Source organism: Podarcis melisellensis (assembly GCF_964234715.1).
Source record: "Podarcis melisellensis genome assembly, chromosome: 2".
Lineage (NCBI taxonomy): Eukaryota > Metazoa > Chordata > Lepidosauria > Squamata > Lacertidae > Podarcis > Podarcis melisellensis.
In genome coordinates, this window is record NC_138529.1 from 10,652,363 (window position 1) to 10,672,674 (window position 20,312).

At 46.8% G+C, this 20,312-nt stretch overlaps 1 protein-coding gene across 2 annotated transcripts in view; it reads left to right on the top strand.

Annotated features, from left to right (window-relative positions):
* LOC309362764 (unconventional myosin-Ia-like) overlaps nt 1-20,312 on the top strand; it is a 57,061-nt gene that overhangs the window by 5,528 nt on the left and 31,221 nt on the right. For both annotated transcript variants that reach the window (XM_081898540.1, XM_081898541.1), the window contains exons 2-12: nt 7,737-7,896; nt 9,154-9,269; nt 9,808-9,902; nt 11,723-11,827; nt 12,560-12,606; nt 13,338-13,401; nt 14,498-14,596; nt 14,841-14,944; nt 16,249-16,396; nt 18,420-18,538; nt 19,278-19,364. In XM_081898540.1, the coding sequence (XP_081754666.1) occupies nt 7,777-7,896; nt 9,154-9,269; nt 9,808-9,902; nt 11,723-11,827; nt 12,560-12,606; nt 13,338-13,401; nt 14,498-14,596; nt 14,841-14,944; nt 16,249-16,396; nt 18,420-18,538; nt 19,278-19,364 (1,104 nt within the window). In that variant the 5' untranslated portion in view covers nt 7,737-7,776. The remainder of the gene's footprint in view (nt 1-7,736; nt 7,897-9,153; nt 9,270-9,807; nt 9,903-11,722; nt 11,828-12,559; nt 12,607-13,337; nt 13,402-14,497; nt 14,597-14,840; nt 14,945-16,248; nt 16,397-18,419; nt 18,539-19,277; nt 19,365-20,312) is intronic.

Below are 20,312 nucleotides of genomic sequence, written 5' to 3' on the forward strand. Positions count from 1 at the left end.
GAAGGTTGGATGTTTTATAAAGTGCAATAAATGTCGGTGGTGTTTAATTTTATTTTTTTTAAAGAAGCTGATGTTCTACTGATCTCCTGATCTTAATGATGGGGGGGGGGCCTTAACAATAGGGAACTATTATATAGAGATGCAAGATTTGGTGCAAATCCAAATAGAGTTAGTTTAATCAAGATAATGGTGCTTCAGAGCAATTACTAATTTATTGGGCACATTTAAATACTATGCGCCATTCTCAGAGGGAAAGCACTGTACAGTAGTGTAGAAGTTACTAGAATAGAGGTTCATGTATCATGCATGGGCAAAGTTTGCTGCCATGATTGCCTGTGATTTCACATTGAATGTACATAGCACGAGCACGCCTGTGCAGTTTTCATGTGTGATGATCAGCAGGTGGGTTGCATGCTGCATCTTGCACAGAGCTGCTTTCCACCTAGGGGTTTTGTGAAGTGGTACCCTGTGTCATTTACACATAGTTTGTCTCTCAGTGCCCTTGTGCTGTACTTGACTCAAGCATTTTCCATTATGTGCATGCTTCATTCTTGCTGAGCTTGATGGAAGGGCATAGATCATAAGCTGAGCACAGGCTTTTCATGCTGAAAGTCCCAGGTTCAGTCCCTGAAATCTCCAGCTAAATGGATCTCTGGGCTTCATGGGAGATCAATGGTCTGATTCAGGGCTTGTCCACACTTGCACTTGTCTCATGCTTAGAAAACATGGGTCCAAGCGGTTTTCCACTTGACCCGCGCTTTCTAGGCACAGGTTCAAGCCATTTCCCCCTTGGCCCACTCTTTCCCAAGTGAAAACCAGCTCTTAAGGTCAAAACCAACATTCATACCGTATTTTTCAGTGTATAAGACTAGGGTTGTTTTTTTTAACCAAAAAATTAGGTTTAAAATTGGGGCTCTTCTTAAACGCAGGTAGTGCTGAGGGGTGTTTTTTTTAATTTGGAGTCCCCCAAAATAGGGGGCGTCTTATACATGGAGGCGTCTTATACACCGAAAAATATGGTGTGTGTGTGTGTATACACACACACACATACCCACTGTACTTTGTACAGCTAAATAAATTAATAAACCACTCCTCCTCAATAGGTCTTCTTCTTTTCCCATGCCACCTCTCATATCACGAATTAAGCTCTGTGAGTAAAAAAAGAAAAGAAAAACAGAGTAATACTGCATGTACTTTTTGGTACTTTTGATATATCAGATGGGTTCAGAGGAGGACAACCAAGCGCAGTAATTGTTTGGAATGCAAAAGCCGCTGGAAAATTCAGAAGGGACAGATAGTGTTCCGCCATCTGGGAAAGGAGTTAACTTTTCCAAAAGTATAGGCTGCTGCAGTCTGAAGCACAACCACTAATTGTTTTCTGTCAACACTGAGGGCAAAGCAAAGATGGTCTTAAATTAGAGGAAGACAAGATTTCCTACCCTTAAGAATACCTGGGAATTGGGGCAAGTGGCCAGAGGAAGTTCTGGTTTTCACCCTTAGATGATATGTTATAAATAGGCTGAATGAAACAGCTTACAGGAATACTTGGGGGCAAACAACATGAGCAGCACACGCTGACACAAACAAGCCCTACTCCTCCCCCATTGCTCAGAAGTGAGCCCTCCTGAAGCTGTTTTTCATTTAAATGCGACCGTTTGTGAGGAAAGTAGTTCTCTTCTTATCCAAAGTAGCCTTTGTGAAGCGGAAATACAAATGTCAAGATAGATTTTTGTGGAACTTCCTACAAATGCGACATTGTTTCAGTGTATTTGACTCCCTCATTATCAAAAGAATAGTTTAAAAATTAATACAGTGGTACCTCTGGTTACAGACGCTTCAGGTTACAGACTCCGCTAACCCAGAAATAGTACCTCAGGTTAAGAACTTTGCTTCAGGTTGAGAACAGAAATTGCGCGGCGGCGGCGGCAGCGGGAGGCCCCATTAGCTAAAGTGGTCCCTCAGGTTAAGAACAGTTTCAGGTTAAGAACGGACCTCCGGAATGAATTAAGTACTTAACCCGAGGTACCACTGCACTTGTTAACAAGTGGGATCTGCAACAAAATGTTGCAGCACTGTTTAGTGTTCCATCTTCTCCAGGATACTCCATTCCATCACCCAGTGTCCCTCTTACTTGCTCCCCAAACACATTCCCATTGACTCTGCATCTGGTATGTTCTTACCGCTCGTTTGAGAAATGGTGTGCACACACATCACAAACCGCAACCCACACTTGCCCTGTCACTTTTTATGAAGTTCTACATTCTGATGTGTTTTCTTCCAAACCAGCTTCAATCAGAATTGGAAACCACAACCCCAACAACATCTGGAGCTGGAGAGCACCACATTTGCTGTTCCTGCATGGTTGTTATGTACCGTATATTATTTTCCTTCAAACAAAGCAGGGCTGGGGAACCTCTGTCCCTCCAGATGTTATTGGACTCCCATTAGCCCCAGCCAGCATGGCCAGTGGTCAGGCGTGATGGGAACTGTAGTCCAACAACATCTGAAGGGCCAAATGTTCCCTAGCCTTGGGTTGGTGTATTTTACTTAGACAAGGGAGGCCTGGGTTTGAATCCCTGTGGTCTTACAAGAAACAATAGGTAATAGCCAACGTTTGTCATAGAGTGTACACATTGAAATCAGTGGGATCTGTGAGTATGGCCAGTGTTGGCTACCATCCCATATTATTACCTGTTTGTATTGGGGAAGTTCTCGTGGGAAAAGGGGATATAAATCTGGTAAACAAAACAAATCTTATTGGAAGTATAAACCCCTTCATCCGACCGCCCTTGATTCATAGCTAATATCTATATCAGATGCTGTTGCACTTGGGTCTGGCCTTGGAGCTTCTGATGGATATGTGGTTGGTCACTGTGAGAACAGGATGCTGGACTAGATGGGTTTTTGGCCTGATCCAGCTGGTCTCTTCTCATGAGGACTTCAGATAAACTCCTAGCTTCTCCCTAGTGTGAGCTTACAGTTTCTCTGGTCGATAGCCACATAGCCAAAGGGAACAGTTAAGCTCCTCTCATGTGGCAGCCATAAGAAACCATGGCAGCCCACAATAAACAAGAAAAGCAGAAGAGAGACCCTCAAGACAAAAGAGCCTAACCATTGCACCACAATGACTGTTAAGGCGGGAATCAAGTACACCTGGACAACCCAAGAGCTCTGGCTCTCAATGCATCTATCCCAGCTTCTGTTCCGAGTTTGGCTCCCCATAACTAACCACTGGCCATATGCCTCTGTTTATTTACCCACCTACGTTAGGATGAGATGCTATCGCAGTTGGGCCTTCTGCTCTCACCTGGGAGATACAAAGGAGAAAGTACAGCATCCAGGCTGTTCAACTCCTTCCTGGCCATAAAGTTCTTTTATAGTCAGGCTAACGATCATGCCGCTCACAGGAACTCCTCGATTAGTGCTGCTGATGCAGCTTCATTGAGTTTTCTTGCTGAGTCTACTCTGGGGGCAAACAGCAATTTAGTAGCTCAGACAACAACAGAATGCTTTGCTAAGGGATTGTTGGGCAGTACCAGGAAAGAGTCTTCTCTGGCTTCCCAGCTTCACCCTCAGCCAGACGCATGACTAGCAGAAGCACAGCACTGCTAAGACTTTATGTGTGGCTCTGCAATCCTAGACGCTCCTAGTGTCCTTTTTCCCCCAGGGACAGTCCTGGATTTACAGAAGGCGACCCAGTTTCTGATTTGATCCCCAAAATGCCCCGATTTTCCTTAGGATGTCCCTATTTTCATTGAATAAATGTTGCAGGGTATGGAGTTATCTAAGGGAAGCAGGTGGCGCTGTGGGTTAAACCACAGAGCCTAGGACTTGCCGATCAGAAGGTCGGTGGTTCGAATCCCCATGACGGGGTGAGCTCCCGTTGCTTGGTTCCTGCTCCAGCCAACCTAGCAGTTCCAAAGCGCGTCAAAGTGCAAGTAGATAAATAGGTACCGCTCCGGTGGGAAGGCAAACGGCGTTTCCTTGCGCTGCTCTGGTCATGTAGAAGCGGCTTAGTCATGCTGGCCACATGACCCGGAAGCTGTACGCCAGCTCCCTCGGCCAATAAAGCGAGATGAGCGCCGCAACCCCAGAGTCGGTCACGACTGGACCTAATGGTCAGGGGTCCCTTTACCTTTATGGAGTTTTCTGACCCCCGAGCTGCCTGAAGGCAACCCAGTATATGGAATTTTTCTTTTAATGTTTTATTATGTTTTTATATGTGTTGGAAGCCACCCAGAATGGCTGAGGCAACCCAGTCAGATGGGTGGTGTCTAAATAGTAAAATTATCTTTATGGAATGGGACATCCCTATTTTCATCAGAGAAATGTTGGAGGGCATACAATCCATTTTGGGGTTGCTGGTTTTTTGTTAATACAATGCAACTGCTGAGATTGCAGGTTTAAGTGGAAGACTGGGGCAGGAAGAGAGAGCTCTTTAACCCTATTCCCAGGCACCATTTTCACACTGAAAATCTCCCCCTTCTTTTTCTCCTTCTCATGTGCACACATACACGCACCATTTCCAGACTTTTGCAATCTTCAGGTGGGATTCAATCCCATAACAGCAAATTCAGGTTGTGCAATTAAAGTTGAGTTGGAGAGTGAGGGGTGTGGAGAAAGAAAGAAAGAAAGAAAGAAAGAAAGAAAGAAAGAAAGAAAGAAAGAAAGAAAGAAAGAAAGAAAGAAAGAAAGAAGCAGCAAGTTTTGAACCAGGGGTTTTCTGATTCATAGCTCAGAATCATATCTCCTAAGCTACGCCATCTCTTATAAGTCACTGCCTCTCAGGTGAACTTATCTCAAAGGTAAAACTGCACCTTTGAGCCCCATAAAAGAAGGGCAGCAAGACACAAAGACATGCTTGGATTTAAAGCCCATTTAAAGCCCATTATTCCCCCTAAAGATTCTTGAGAACTGTGGTTTACTCCTCACAAAGCTACAATTCCTTAACATTGTCTGCCCTTTGCCATTAGCTTGCATGACTTTTTTAAAAAAAAGATTAGACAAATCTATGGACATTTGCACCAGCGCCGAGGCAGCGGTGGTGCAAGGTTTGGGTTCTGAAACAAGTCGCATTTGTGCAGCTTGCTCTTAGCCATGTTTACTTGGAAGTCCCCCTGGTTTTTAATGGGACTTTCTTTCGAGTAAATGAAGCATAGGATTGCCCAGTGGCGTAGCATGGGGGGTGCAGGGGGGCCCGGCCGCACCGGGCGCAACATCTGGGGGGTAGGGTTAGGGGGCGCAAATCCACGGGTTAGGGGGCACAAATTACTTGCCTTGCCCCGGGTTCTGACAACCCACACTACGCCACTGGGATTGCCAGCTTAACCTTAGCCGTGAGTTTGGCTTCCAGGGAGGAAAGTGCTCACTTCTAGGTTAGACTTTGGAACTAGCCGTGAAGAGGTTAATACCACTGGGAAGAACCACCCCAGGCTTGCAAGGATACCAGTGACTCAGAGCAGGAAGTTGGGCCGCCAACAGCTGTCAGCTGGCCTAGGAATCAATGGCACCCGGCAGGATGGAAGAGTGGGGGTGGGGGCGGCAGGGAAGGCACTCAGCATCTCCTCACAAAGCACTTATGAGCTGGCAACCTTTTAGCCTTCCCTGCATGTGCTTCCCTTATTGTTGCTGCTTCCCTTCATTACGGAGCAGCACAGGCTGGATATTCAGAGTCAGGCTTTGTTTTTGTGTTTAATTGAAGCAACACAGAGGCTACATTCGCAGCATTCATTCTGAACCCCGTGATACCACTTTAAGCAATCATGGTTACCTCCCTCCCCAAAGGGAGCTGAGTAGTTTGACAGCCAATGCCTCTTCTCATGGAGCTCTGGGAATTGTAGCACTGTGGTGCTGTGCCCTGCCATGTGTGCATTCACTGAATAAGGAAAATAGAAAGCCTGGACCCCTGAATATTTATTGCTTTGTTGCAAACGGGGAAGCAGAGCTTAGGTAGAGGTAAAGGGGCACTCATGTAAAACAGCTGGTCTTTTAGTCTATGGGTGGATCTACATATAGGGGGAAAACGCTATAAATAAGTCAGAAATGTGATAGTTATAATGAAGGAAAAAAATATACATGGAAAATTGTGTTTTAAAATTTCTTGCTCTCTGGCGCCCTCTGGTGTTGCATGTTTATAGCACATTCAAATAGCTGTGTATTTATGTAGCTGAGTCCTATATCAGACCTACAAAAAAAGAGAGGGTGCTTTCAGACTCTCACTGTGTTTTGGGTGGGATTAAACCACTTTTTGGAAAATTCAGGTCGTGCAATTACATTTGGTTTGGAGCCCTAGTGCAACACACCACTTTCCTCTCCCTGCTGCCCAGGAAGGAAACCTGAACCTTTCATGCTGAGGAAAGTGATGGAGAAATGCAGTGGAAAGTGTGGGGCAGCACTTTCTTCAAAGCAATGCCGTCTAACCTCCCTGTAAACAATCCAGTGTCGCCTAATCTCCCTGCAAACAGATCAGGGGGTTGGACTAGGTGATTCTATGATTCTAGGTTGAATGCTCAATAAGCAAGACACCTGGAAGCAGTAAGAGAGAGAGAGAGAGAGAGAGAGAGAGAGAGAGAGAGAGAGAGAGAGAGAGAGAGAGACACTTTGTTCAGGCCTCGCCATTCCTCATCTTCACCCAACCAATAGCACTCTATTTCCCTGCTTATGCCAGCTTCCAAAAGCTGCTGTTTCTCAAATACAATCTGCCAAACAGACACTGGTCTTGAATCTCAACACTATGAGTGAGTGGCCCATTCTGGAAATGAACATACATAGCCATTAAAGAACATTTTAGCTGTTCTCTTGTGTCAAATCCCATCTGGAGCCGCTTCTCGTAAAACCGTCGTAATAGACCCACTCACACTAATCAGGCAGTAATCTCACTACATCGTAATACGGAGGGTGCTTTCAGTTCATTTGAAACAAGATAATGGAACATAAAAACAGAAGCGGGGTCTCCAAGATATTTACTTAAACTGTAGCACACATTGTGGATTTCACCTCTGCTTATTTTCTCAATAATTAGATATTTCCCCCCACCCAAAAAAAGATATCTAAAAGCAACTGTGACTGACCTGCGGCTTTCTAGATGTTGTCGGACTTCAACTCCCATCAACCGCCATCTAGCATAGATCACAGAACCATAGTTGGAAGTGACCCCAAGGATCATAAAGTCCAACTCCCTGCAATGGAGATGGTCTTATGTACACAGTTGCTCTTGAAAGCAACACCCACCCACCCTTGTGTCTCTTGCATAATACAGTGGACCCTCCGGATATGAACTTAATTTGTCCAGGGGGTCCGTACTTACCCCCAAAAGTCTGTATCCGGAGGCGCCACTTATGCGCATGCGCACGGCACTATAGAGCGCTTCTGCGCATGTGTGTGTGGTGAAACCCGGAAGTATACATTAAAGTATCCTTTAAATTACATTACCCGAAGGTAACGTAACCCGAGGTACCACTGTACCCATCTACAGCAAGGGCAAGGAATCCAGGGTCCTCCAGATGTTGTCGAATTCCAGATTCCATCAGCCCCAGTCAGCAAGGCCAATGATGGTGAGTTATGCTGTGGTGCAATAACATCTGGAGGTTTGCAGACTCACCAACCCTGATGCATTGTCACTGGCTTTGTATGAGCCAAGAGTCTGCGGCAACTTTTCACATGTCACTAAGGAGAGGTCTTTCTGGTTCTGTGGCAGCATTATCCGGATCTCACCTAGCTGTTCCCTTGCCTTGCAGGTAGGCATTCGTGTCTGGAATTCCTGTCCCTGCCACAGCCATGGAGGCCGATACTGCAATTGACACCAGTAGGGTAGGAGATCTGGTGCTTCTGGACCCATTGACAGAAGATACGTTAATGCAGAACCTGGAGAAACGCTTCCAACATAAGGAAATCTATGTAAGAGCGGCAGGGATTGGGATGGTGGTAACTGAACTGGGTGGCAGCCTTTCTAACTGGGGTGGAAGGATCTGTCAATTTTGGTGCTCTCCGTTTCTCATTTTTCAAATCTTAATTACATTTCTATGCACTTTACAGCAATTTATGGTTCTCTCCCCCCCTTTTAACCCTCATGAAAATTCATTTGGACTCCGAACATTTCTCCGAACTCATTTTTATATGCAGTTTCACCAACATATACACATTTTTGCAAGCAAATTCCCCTAATATAATGCGTTTTTTGTAAACATGGTTTCGTTGGCGAACTGCATCGCAAAATTTGGATACGTGTGAATTTCAAAGGATGGCTGTATTTCCGTATTGCTTTGGAAAATGAAAATTTGACATATTAGGCATTATATACATACTGGTTTTGTCCTCCATCCCTATTTTTAACTTCAGAATCGGAAACATGAGGCACTGTACAGTATGACATGCACAGTCCAATCCTATGCATGTTTTCTCCCGCCAGCTCCCTAGAGAACATGCATAGCTTTGCAGCCTAGGTATATTTTTTATAGAGAAATAGGCAACAACCATTGCAGCTCCTGTCCAGAGACACAGCTGATTGGCTGTGCAGGACGAAGCATGCCAACTTTCCATCAGGCTTCTGTCGCTGTGCCTTTCACAGTGAGTGACTTGATGCACATACATTATCAAGTTTGTGCCGTGAAAAGCTTGCCCTGTAGATTCCTGCAAAAGAAGCTGGGGTTTAAAGGCACAACAACAATAAAGACTAAAGCAGCGTTTCCTCCCCTGATCATTTGGCAATCCTCATCCCAGGGGATGGAGAAAGAGAGACGTGGTGTTGTGGTAACAGAAGCAGGTGCCGAGGGAAAACAAGCTAGAGGAAAGTCAATTGAGGGGGCAGCAGGGACTGACTCTCATTCATTTACTCAGCTTCAGCCCATTGATTATCTGAAACCTGGTCTCTCAGGTCCTAGTCTATTATGCTAACCACTACACCTTACTGTCCCTGGTTAATTCAACACCTGAATTATGGGGAGGCAGAAAAGGCCCTGACCTCCTTACCTTTTGTGCTGGCCAGCTTAGCTACTATTTTCAGAACTGACAAGGGAACATGATGTGTCTGAAGCTGGGAGAGGACTCAGGAGGTGGACTTGTGGGTGTTTATTAAGGGCACCCTACTCTTTCACCCCAATTTTGAGAGCTGCCAGCATCTTGCTGTTTGTAATAGCAACATTTCTGCCTTGACAGACATACATCGGGAATGTGGTGATCTCCGTGAACCCGTATGAGCAGCTGCCCATTTACACGGAAGAGATAGTGGAGGAGTATAAGAACTGTAACTTCTTTGCGGTAAAACCCCACATGTAAGTGAGACCCCCAGGGAGCTGGGCGTGTGTGTATGTGACAGCTTTGAGGAATGGGATGCTGGTAGCAAGCCAGCCAGCCTCCCCTTCTAATGTAAGGTTACCAGACACCCCCATTTCCCGGGGACAGTCCCTGGATTTACAAATCAGTCCCCATACAAAATCCATTGAAGTTGAAAAGTGTCCCTGGATTCTGTTTGTTTCAACTCGCTTGTGGAAACAATTCAGAGGATATTAAGAAGAAAAACGATAATAACAAGAAGATTGGAAGATGGGACTTGTGAACATCAAAGCAGCAGAAATATGAGATGATTGGACCCCTACGGAGCTCAAAGCATGGGTACCCCCAACAAAAATAAATCAGCAAAATATTTGGATATGTACTGGTATAATTTGGATTAATAAATGTGACATGATTGGATTGTTAAATGGAAAACTTAATAAAAAATAGTGATAAAAAAGAAAGAAAAGTGTCCCCGGATTCATTGAAAAAAATCTGGTAACCTTATTCTAATGCTTCTTCACTGTGCCTACATAGCTATGCCATAGCAGATGACGCCTATCGCTCACTGAGAGATCAGGACAAAGACCAATGCATTCTTATCACTGGAGAGAGCGGGGCCGGCAAAACAGGTGAGTGAGAAAGGGTTATTCAAGGGAGAGGGGGAGAACGTCATAAAACGGGTGGGAGACATGCACGAGTTTTCGGATGTTGCTGAACTACAATTCCCATCAGCCCCCAGCAAGCATGGCCAATATTTAGGGATGATGGGAGTTGTAGTCTAGCAACACGTGGCAGGCCTTGGCAGAGTGGTGGGTTTATACAGTAATGTTGGCATGTTTCTGTATGGCTGCATCTACGCAGCTATAAAAAACACCCAGGGGAAAACCCATCTTAAAGCTCACAATGGAAAATTTCATAAGTTCTGATTTCAGCATTACAGTGCCATCTGGTGTCACAGTGTTAAAACGCATTCATAACTACCGTATTTTTCCGTGTATAAGACGCCTCCCCCCGTATAAGATGCCCCCTATTTTTAAGAAAATAGGGGGGAGATTGCCCCGTTTATAAGATGACCCACAGTTTTCCACATAATTTTAAAGTAAAAAAACCCTAGTCTTATACATGGAAAAATACGGTACTTTTCCCCTAATGTAGCTGAGTCTGATGTAGTTTGTCAAGGTGACCAGCCTTCTCCAAACTGATGTCCAACTGATCACTAGTCATGCTGCCTGGGGCTGATGGAGGTTAGAGTCCAACAACATCTGGAGGGCAGCAGAGGAAGTCTGCACTAAAGAGACTGATCCGGCTTCATATCATGTAACATGCTACTGTCAGGGGATGGCAGGATGCTGAAGAGTGAACGCTAGAGGAAGTGGGAGCTGGAGTCTGACTTGGGAGAGGGGGCCAGTGGTCTGTGGGGACCTGTACCAGCCAGGAAGCAGGAGTCGGAGGCAGGGGAAGCTTCAGAGCTGGAGGAAGAGGCAGGCCAGGCAAGTGAAGGTCTGAGTGCTCCCCACCCTCGGCTGAACCACTGTCTCCCAGAACCAGGAGGGGAGTGAAGAGGGATGAGCAGAGGAAGTTTCCACGCAGGTGTAGTCTCCAGCTGTGTGCATGCAGCCCATCGGGGGAAGGTACATAAACTGGTGGAGGGGGAGTGGTTCCCAGTTGCTAAAACTGCTCCATAAGGATTGGAATAACTGCCTAGACACTAAGTGGGTGTGAATAGGTCTAAAGAGCTGTAGAAGCGACTGTGATATCTTTGACAACAGTTAACTCTCTGCCATGTGCATTCTTTGTCTGGGAAGTGCCCTTGACACTATCCAAAAATTATCACAGCCTATGTTCCACCCGGTTCCCTCACCCCCAATCTCCTTGTTCACATAGACCAGTGTTTCCCCAATTTGGGTCTCCTGCTGTTTTTGGACTACAGTTCCCATCATCTCTGACCAGTGGTCTTGCTAGTTTGGAATGGTGGGAGTCGTAGTCCAAAAACAACTGGAGACCCAAGTTTGGGAAAATGACATAGACAGATATAAATAGGCTGTTCACAGCTGAAAATGCCCTCCTGCCTTGCATGAAATCCCACTAAGTGCTTATGCAAACAATTATGCACACATCTCCCAACAAAAGTATAATCCAGAAGTGGGAACCTCTGGCCTTAAGGCTTAATTAGGTCTTCCAATCCTCTCCATTGGGCCCGCAAAGCCACTTTGGGCAAACCATATCCACGTGCTAGTCATCTAACATTGAATGATACCTGCGGCAGGACACTTAAAGTCTATGGGATCTCTAATCTAAGCACTACAGTACTAAGATCGGCACTGTGGTTGGTGGAAATACTGCTTTTGACTCTTAAAGACTCTTACCTCCAGTCTCATTAAGCTCCCCACCTCAGTACTTCTCATACATGCCCCAGTCATTGCTCCTCCCACTTTTCCTGTACCCTCAGAGGCCAGCAAGCTGATGATGTCATACGTGGCAGCTGTATGTGGGAAAGGGGAACAGGTGAATCGTGTCAAGGAACAGCTGCTGCAGTCGAACCCAGTACTGGAAGGTATGTACATGCTGATTTCTTCTCTGTGAACGGGATAGAGAGGGCTAAGTTCTGGGACAGCAAAGTATCAAGGCTCTTTTGCACTTTTGATAAGGGCGCTAATTGTACGCAGTTGTTGCTCATTACTTGTGAGGAATCCAGACGTCCCCACTGAAGCCAAAGCTTCTGTTGTAGTCATTTGCATTTGCTGTAGTTGTGCAAATGTTACAGCCACATATTGGACAGTGCCTGTGACATTAGTGATACAAACTTGTCTTGGCCTTGAGCTTTTGAGAACCTTTGAGTTTTCATAATCTGTAGTCTAGCAAGTCCTTGAATTCTATACTATTCTATACCTGTTTGGTCCACTCTTGCCATGATACGTTGCCTCTACAATCTAGTCCAGAAGACCTCTTAACGTCATGGAGGAGGAGGCGTTTGGATTTTATATCCCGCTTTATCACTACCCTAAGGAGTCTCAAAGTGGCTAACATTCTCCTTTCCCTCCCTCCCCCACAACAAACACTCTGTGAGGTGAGTGGGGCTGAGAGACTTCAAAGAAGTGTGACTAGCCCAAGGTCACCCAGCAGCTGCATGTGCAGGAGCGGAGACGCGAACCCGGTTCCCCAGATTACAAAACTACCGCTCTTAACCACTACACCACACTGGCTCTCCACCACATGGAGGGGTGGGCAAGGCTTTCTTGGGTAAATGTGCAACTCTTTTAATGACCCTCTTCATCCCCTATTGCAGCTTTTGGAAACGCCAAAACCATTCGCAATGACAACTCCTCACGATTTGTAAGTATTTGCTGAGGAATGAATGTTTTGGGAGACTTTGTGTCACAGCAAGAATTATGTCAAGCCACTTAAGAGGGTGGGGTGGGAAGAGAGAGCAAGAATTCTGGACTCAGATCTGCGCCTACATCAAAATTCCACAACTCAAATAGTATGCCAAGAAAAGATGATTGACGTGACCTGCATAAATGGCGCTAATCCAATGTCCAGGTAATATTTGCCTGTTTCCCATCATTTATTGTTATTCTACTCTTCATGTAAATGAGAAAACGTTGTGCAGCCTTGCTTTCTGACTTGAAGAAATCTTGCTTGGTGTGGTTGGTTGGGTGGATACAAAGGCATCTGTTAGGGCAAGAAGACTTGTTTTTAAAATGAGAAATGCTCCTGTTTTGGAGGAGAGGCCATAGTTTTGCTTGAGACATTTGCACTGTGGGAGACAGGGAAAGCACCCACCCCTGAATGCCATTTTCATGATCTAGATCCCCACTGAAACTGCTACTTGCTCCACTGGGGAAAGTAAGCATGTCTCGTGTAGTTTGACCGTTGCTATCTGTCAATTTTAAATCACCAAGTCCCTATATCTGCACTGTAAATTGGGCGACTCTGAAGCAAAAATGAATTAAAAAATAGGAACTCAATTCCAAAAGGTGGGTGGACACAGTATCACATCCTTCAGGGGTTACCGGCAGCTCATTTTGCTTCAACTGCTTTCCACATTCCCTTCTTCTCCTTAGGGCAAATACATGGATATTGAGTTTGACTTCAAGGGTGATCCTTTGGGCGGCGTCATCAGCAATTGTGAGTATGAGATACCAGACCCTGATAAAGTTTGTCAGAATTTATGCGGCCTAGGACCCACGTACCTTCGGGACCGCGTCTCCTGGTGTGCCCCGCAGAGGACCTTAAGGTCCACAAATGACAACACTTTGGATTTCCCAAGTCTCAAGGTAGTTAGATTGGTCTCAACTAGGGCCAGGGCCTTTTCAGTAGTGGCCCCGACTTGGTGGAACGCTCTGTCACAAGAGACTAGGGCCCTGCAGGACTTGATATCTTTCTGCAGGGCCTGCAAGACAGAGCTGTTCCGCCTGGCCTTTGGTTTGGACTCAGTCTGACCCTTATGTTTCCCTCCCCTTATGATTTTGATCTACTATTAAAATGAGGCTGCATTTTAACCTGTATTTTAAATTGGGATTCCCCCCTCCCCCTATTATATTTTTATTGTAATTTTACTGGTCTTAGCTGCATTGAGCCCGGCTCTGGCCAGGGAGGGCGGAGTATAAATAAAATGTATTATTATTATTATTATTAGGCAGAAACGGGATTTCACCCTCTTGGCCAATTGCTGGAACCGGAGGCTTCAACTCCCACCACACCTGACAATTGGCCATGCTGTCTGCGGCTGATGAGTAGTGGAGTCCAACAACATTGGAGAGCCATAGGTTTCCCAACCTTGAGACATACATCTACATTCTAGTACCTAGTCAATGTTAGGGTTGCCGTATTGCAAAAAAGAGGACACATTTGCCAACTTCTACTTTTAATTATGGATCACTATGACAACCCCACCCATGAAAAAGAGGACATGTCCTGGAAAAGGAGGACATATGGCAACCCTAGAATGTGTTCTGTCTAGAAGTTTTGGACTACAGGTCTCTGGCAATAGGCCATGCTAGATGGGGCTGAGGAGAGTTGGACATCGCATTGCCTACCCTGTCCAGCAACATCTTCAAGGCAGCAGGTTCTGTGCTTCTGTTTATCCCCAGAGGCACACCGCCAGCCTACAAGATTTTTCAGGAGCCTAGGAATATTCAGAGATGCTACAGATAGTAGCTTGGCCTTGATGGTGCCCGTCCAACACTTACCTCTTTCATTTCCTCCTTCCATTTATTCTCAGACCTGCTAGAGAAATCCCGGGTGGTTCATCATGTCAAGGGCGAGAGGAATTTCCACATCTTCTACCAGCTGCTGTCTGGAGGCTCTGATGAGCTGCTCAGTACGTTTTTCATGCACACAATGGCAGAGTTAGAGGGCTGCATTCCAGGCCAAGTGCCTGTGGCCCCATTAGGGGAGAGTGCTCTGGCTATTTACTTCTGAGTGGGGGTGGTTGAGTCTTGCGAGTGGAGGGCACATCATAGCATCAGAATATGGCCTCCCTTAACACAGGGGTGGGGGGCTCTGTGAATAAAGGAGGGGGGAGAACCACAGAGGCCACGACAATGATTCCTCCTCTTCAACAGGACAGCTGAAGCTGCAACGAGACTGCCGCCTTTATGGTTACCTCAACAGGGAGGCCTCAAGCCTGCATGGTATGGATGATGCCGCCAATTTCAGAGCTGTTCAGGTATGAGTTGTGCTGTGTGCCATAGTGGGGTCTGGGGTATAAATTGCACTGGTCTGTGAGTGGCAGAAGATGTAGTAGTGGTAGTAATGGTGGTGATTTTTGTCCTCATGTAACCTATATGCATGCAGCCATGAACAGGAGGGAGTTTTCTGAAGACTTACATACCCTCCAACATTTCTCGGATGAAAATACTGTAGGGTCATTGTATGGGAAAGTGGGACATTCTGGGTTCAAATCAGAAACCAGGACAGCTTCTGTGTATCTGGGACTGTCTTGGGAAAATAGGGACACTTGGAAGGTCTGGACTTAGGGCTCATTCACACTTCCATTTGCTCCATCACTATTCCCTCAGGAAAACTTGGGGATCCTGCTGCCTGAGGAAATGTGTGTGTGTGTGAATATGGAATATGGAATATGGAATATCCTGGAAAGGGGCATGGGTGACTGGAGCCCTGAACAGAAGCACACATGCCACATAGCAGCATTCTGTTGCAGGTCCCACTTGTATATTTTTGTGAATCCACAGACCTGCCCTATGGCATATTAGAGCTTGTGCAACCCAAATCCTTCTCTCTAGTTTATTAGAGTGCTTTCAGAGACAGGGGCTTAATGTTGTGAATGGGTTGTTGAGATATTGCAAATAGGAAGTTGGCGGCAGTTTTGTTGAATTTCCCCCAGAAAGGGAAAACCAGGATTAGATGGGGGGTGGGAGAGGAGCATGGACTGGCATTTTGAATCCAGGAAAGTCTTGTGGACAGATAAGGAGCACTGATATCATATTAAACACCTGCCTGGGAGCACCCTTAGGTAAAGGTAAAGGGACCCCTGACCATTAGGTCCAGTCATGGCTGACTCTGGGGTTGCGGCACTCATCTCGCTTTATTGGCCAAGGGAACCAGCGTACAGCTTCCTGGTCATGTGGCCAGCATGACTATGCCGCTTCTGGCGAACCAGAGCAGCGCACAGAAACGCCGTTTACCTTCCTGCCGGAGCGGTACCTATTTATCTACTTGCACTTTGACGTGCTTTCGAACTGCTAGGTTGGCAAGAGCAGGGACCGAGCAACGGGAGCTCACCCCGTCACAGGGATACGAACCGCTGACCTTCTGATCAGCAAGTCCTAGGCTCTGTGGTTTAACCCACAGCGCCATTTACACATCCATTTTTGTCCATGAAAGTATAATTGGGTTTTGCCTCGGATCTCAACACGCTCATGCACAGAAGGCTTTGCTGTGGTCCATAGGGAGCTCACCTGAGGGCTTTCCTGTGTTTAACCCTGTTCCCTAATGCTGCTTTTCTTGAAGGATGCTATGCGAGCCATTGGCTTCTCCCCATCAGAGATCACAGCGGTGCTGGAGGTGGCTGCTGTCGTCCTCAAACTTGGCAACATAAAGCTGGGGCAGCAATTTCAGGCCAGTGGAGCAGAAGCTTGTGGAATCGAGGATGACAAAGGTCAGCAGGGCACAATGGGTCATCTCCAGGATTACCATGCAGAGTTAGAGCCCAGGGCTGATTGCCCAATAGTAGCTCACGATTTTGAGAACCAGATCTTTCCCCCAGGTGTAAACGTATTTTTCGCTCTATAGGATGCACCGGACCACAAGACGCACCTAGTTTTTAGAGGGGGAAATCAAGGGGGGGAAATTATTTGCCTCCCTCCAGCCCCAAAGAGCAGCAGGCAGGCTGCGCGCAGCCTTGCCACCACTCCCGGAGCTTGCGGGGCTGGGGGCAGGGGAAGCCCGAGTTTTCCCCAACCCCAGGCCCCAGAACAGGTTGGGGAGCAGCGGCAAGGTTGCGCTTGCGGGGCAGGCGGGGGAAGCCTGGGTTTCCCCCACCCAGCCCCAGGGACCACACATTCGCTCTATAAGACGCACAGACATTCCCCCTTAGTTTTTAAGAGGAAAAAAGTGCATCTTATGGAGCGAAAAATATGGTATGTGGCTGCATGCAGCCTCTGTGCCGTTGGCTTAATAGTCCCAATTCCATAGTATGATACAACCTGTGGCCAGGTTGTCATAATGGGTTTAAAATTAAAAGGGTTTTCCTAAATACAGTTGGAACATCAGCTGCCCTGTACCATTTAGCCACATTTAGTAATTCAATGGGACGTCATCACTTTGCGAGTTCCCTCCACAACCTGCTGCATGCGGCAGGAATAAAAATAATAGCAGGCAAACAAACTTTTAGGGGAAAGTTGTCTGCTGTTACTGATCTAATTGAGGTGAAGGAAGACTCTGATTCTAAACCTCTGCTGCCTTGTGGGATATCTTTGGGATAAGAAAAGGCTAAGGAGTAAACTCTACACCAGGCTTCCTCAAACTTGACCCTCCATATGTTTTTGAGACTACAATTCCCATCATCCCTGACCACTGGTCCTGCTAGCTAGGGATCATGGGAGTTGTATGCCAAGAAACATCTGGAGGGCCAAATTTGAGGAAGCCTGCTCTACACAAATCCAAAGTGAAGTCCCTAAGATGGTTGGATGGTGCCTTCTGGCAACTCCTGCATCCAAGCTGGTGCCAAACCGATTGCTTTGCCTTCCTTCGGACCACATCAGCGAGGCCAAGAGCAGGACCAGCTCAGGACTTCTATACACTTTCACTTCGGTGCTGCTAACAAATGCACAAATTGGGGGAAAGTGTGCATAAGAAGGCACATATTTGTGAAAACAATTTTCAAGAATGTGTTATTTTAGGGGAAATTGCTCACCACAAAAATTATGGAAGGTTGTAGACTGTAATGGTTTTAGGGGTTGCTCGTGCGTAAGTTGTCGTCACACCTGGCTGGGTTACCTGGGTGAACTCTTTCTGTCCCGACAGCCACCCATCCGTGGCTGTCTGAATCGCTGGCAGAATCCGTCAGTGGGCATTTCTTGAACTTCTTCCAGCAAAGATGTTCTTTGACGCCAAGTCTCCTCCTACTCTCCCTGCGCAGAAGTCTTCTGCGCAGGGAGGGTGTGGGCAGCGGAGGACCCGTGCTCTCCCCCGCTGGTCTCCGGCGAGGAGTCCTGGAGCCTCCTCTCCGATTCCCCCATCTGCCCCCTTCTCCACTGGTGCTACGCTGATTTCCTTCCCCAGCAGATGGGCTGCCTCTCTCCCTACTGGGACCCTCTCCGGCATCCCTCTGGAGCCTTCCCTCCGCCTTTGGCTCCGATGGCAGTTCCCTGACATAGTCAAAACGCCTATATTAGGATAAATGTGCACTAAAATGCTGACAATTTTTTTTACAAGGACTGGGGGGAAAGAAATCCAGACTGATGTAGAAATGTGGAGAACAAGACTGAGAACAGCTGAAATGGGCAAGTTTGTCCATCCCTGCCCCATAGAATGAATGGAGCAGTAATTGGTCGAAGACAGCCTGAGCTTGGGAAACTCCTGCCTCGATCCCCGCTGAGCATCCCTCCCTTGATTTCTCTGCATTGCAATGTGTCTCCAGTACCAGGGAGAGGAACTCACCTCCCGCTTTGCTTTTGCAGTGGTGCGGGAGATCTGTCAGCTGATCCAATTGAGTGAAACTGCCCTGGAGCAGGCTTTGTGCTCTCGCACAGTGGAAGCCCATCAGGAGAAGGTGGTGACAACACTAACGGTCTCACAAGTGAGTGTGGAGCTGAGGTGCATGCAGATTTCCAGTAGGTCATTAGTTCCCGTGCAAAAATGTTGGTTCTGCTTCATTTCCATTCCTTTTTTTTAAAAAAAAAAAACTTGTTTCACAGAGACTCAAGCCTGTCCTCTCAACCAGTTCAATGGGTGGAGGTCTCAATAACCGTCTTGCTCATGTTTTTCTTACCAGCCACTTCATACTGCGGCAGGTCATTTATGTACATATTCTGCTGCATGCTAGAATCTGTGTTTTGCATCTCACTGCAGACATATCAGCACTGGTGTGCTAACTCATTTTCTCCAGTATAAAAATGCCAAGGTGCAGGAGTCTGAAGTTAGCCTGATAGCTACAGGGAGCAGGGCCTTCTTGCAGGTGGCACTCTCTTTATGGAAGAGGGAAGAGTCACAGCTCAGTGTTAGACCTATTAATGTAGTATACTCCCCCATCATACCTTCTCTTTTCAAACAATTCTAGGAATGGCAGTTCTGTACAGCAGCCGTAAATCATAATTTTACAAGTTACAGTGATAATTCTAAGGCTAGTTTCGGACCAGTATGCTTAGGATGTGTAAAACATGCCCCCATCAGATAGCTATAATCCAGGATGGTTCGGACCTGGGAGCTTTAGGGCTGAGTTCTTCCCAAGGGAGTGGCTATCACTCTGACCCATGGTTCTCAGCTTCCTGAACGGACTGTGTGTTTCATGGTCTAACAATCTCTGTCTTACTTCCTAGGGTTACTATGTGCGGGATGCCCTAGCAAAGAACATTTATAACCGGCTATTTAACTGGCTCGTTAACAGGATCAACGAGAGCATCAAAGTGAGTGTGCGCAGTGGATATGGTCCACCTGACTTAAAACAGTGAAAATGACTTCAACATCCAATGTATTAAAGCAGTGGTTTAAAGGTAAAGGGACCCCTGAACATTAGGTCCAGTCATAACCGACTCTGGGGTTACGGTGCTCATCTCGCTTCATTGGCCAAGGGAGCCAGCATACAGCTTCCAGGTCATGTGGCCAGCATGACTAAGCTGCTTCTGGCGAACCAGAGCAGCACACGGAAACGCTGTTTACCTTCCCGCCAGAGCAGTACCTATTTATCTACTTGCACTTTGAGGTTCTTTTGAACTGCTAGGTTGGCAGGGACTGAGCAATGGGAGCTCACCCCGTCAAAGGGATTCAAACCGCCAACCTTTTGATCGGCAAGTCCTAGGCTCTGTGGTTTAACCCAGTGGTTTAGGACTCAGCTAAAAGGGACGCGGGTGGCGCTGTGGGTTAAACCACAGAGCCTAGGGCTTGCCGATCAGAATGTCGGCGGTTTGAATCCCCGCGACGGGGTGAGCTCCCGTTGCTCGGTCCCTGCTCCTGCCCACCTAGCAGTTCGAAAGCACGTCAAAGTGCAAGTAGATAAATAGGTACCGCTCCGGCGGGAAGGTAAACGGCATTTCCGTGCACTGCTCTGGTTCGCCAGAAGCGGCTTAGTCATGCTGGCCACATGACCTGGAAGCTGTACGCCAGCTCCCTCGGGCAATAAAGCGAGATGAGCGCCGGAACCCCAGAGTCGGCCATGACTGGACCTAATGGTCAGGTGTTCTTTTACCTTTTTAATGTCGTCATTCACAAACGTTCCTTTATTTTCATATGTGGCTTAGTGAGAGAACCCATACATGGAGTACTTGCGGCCATCTAGGTGTTGCTAGACCACATCTCTCATCATCCCTCACCATTATGCATTCTGGCAGAGGTTGATGTCAACTGGAGTCAAACAG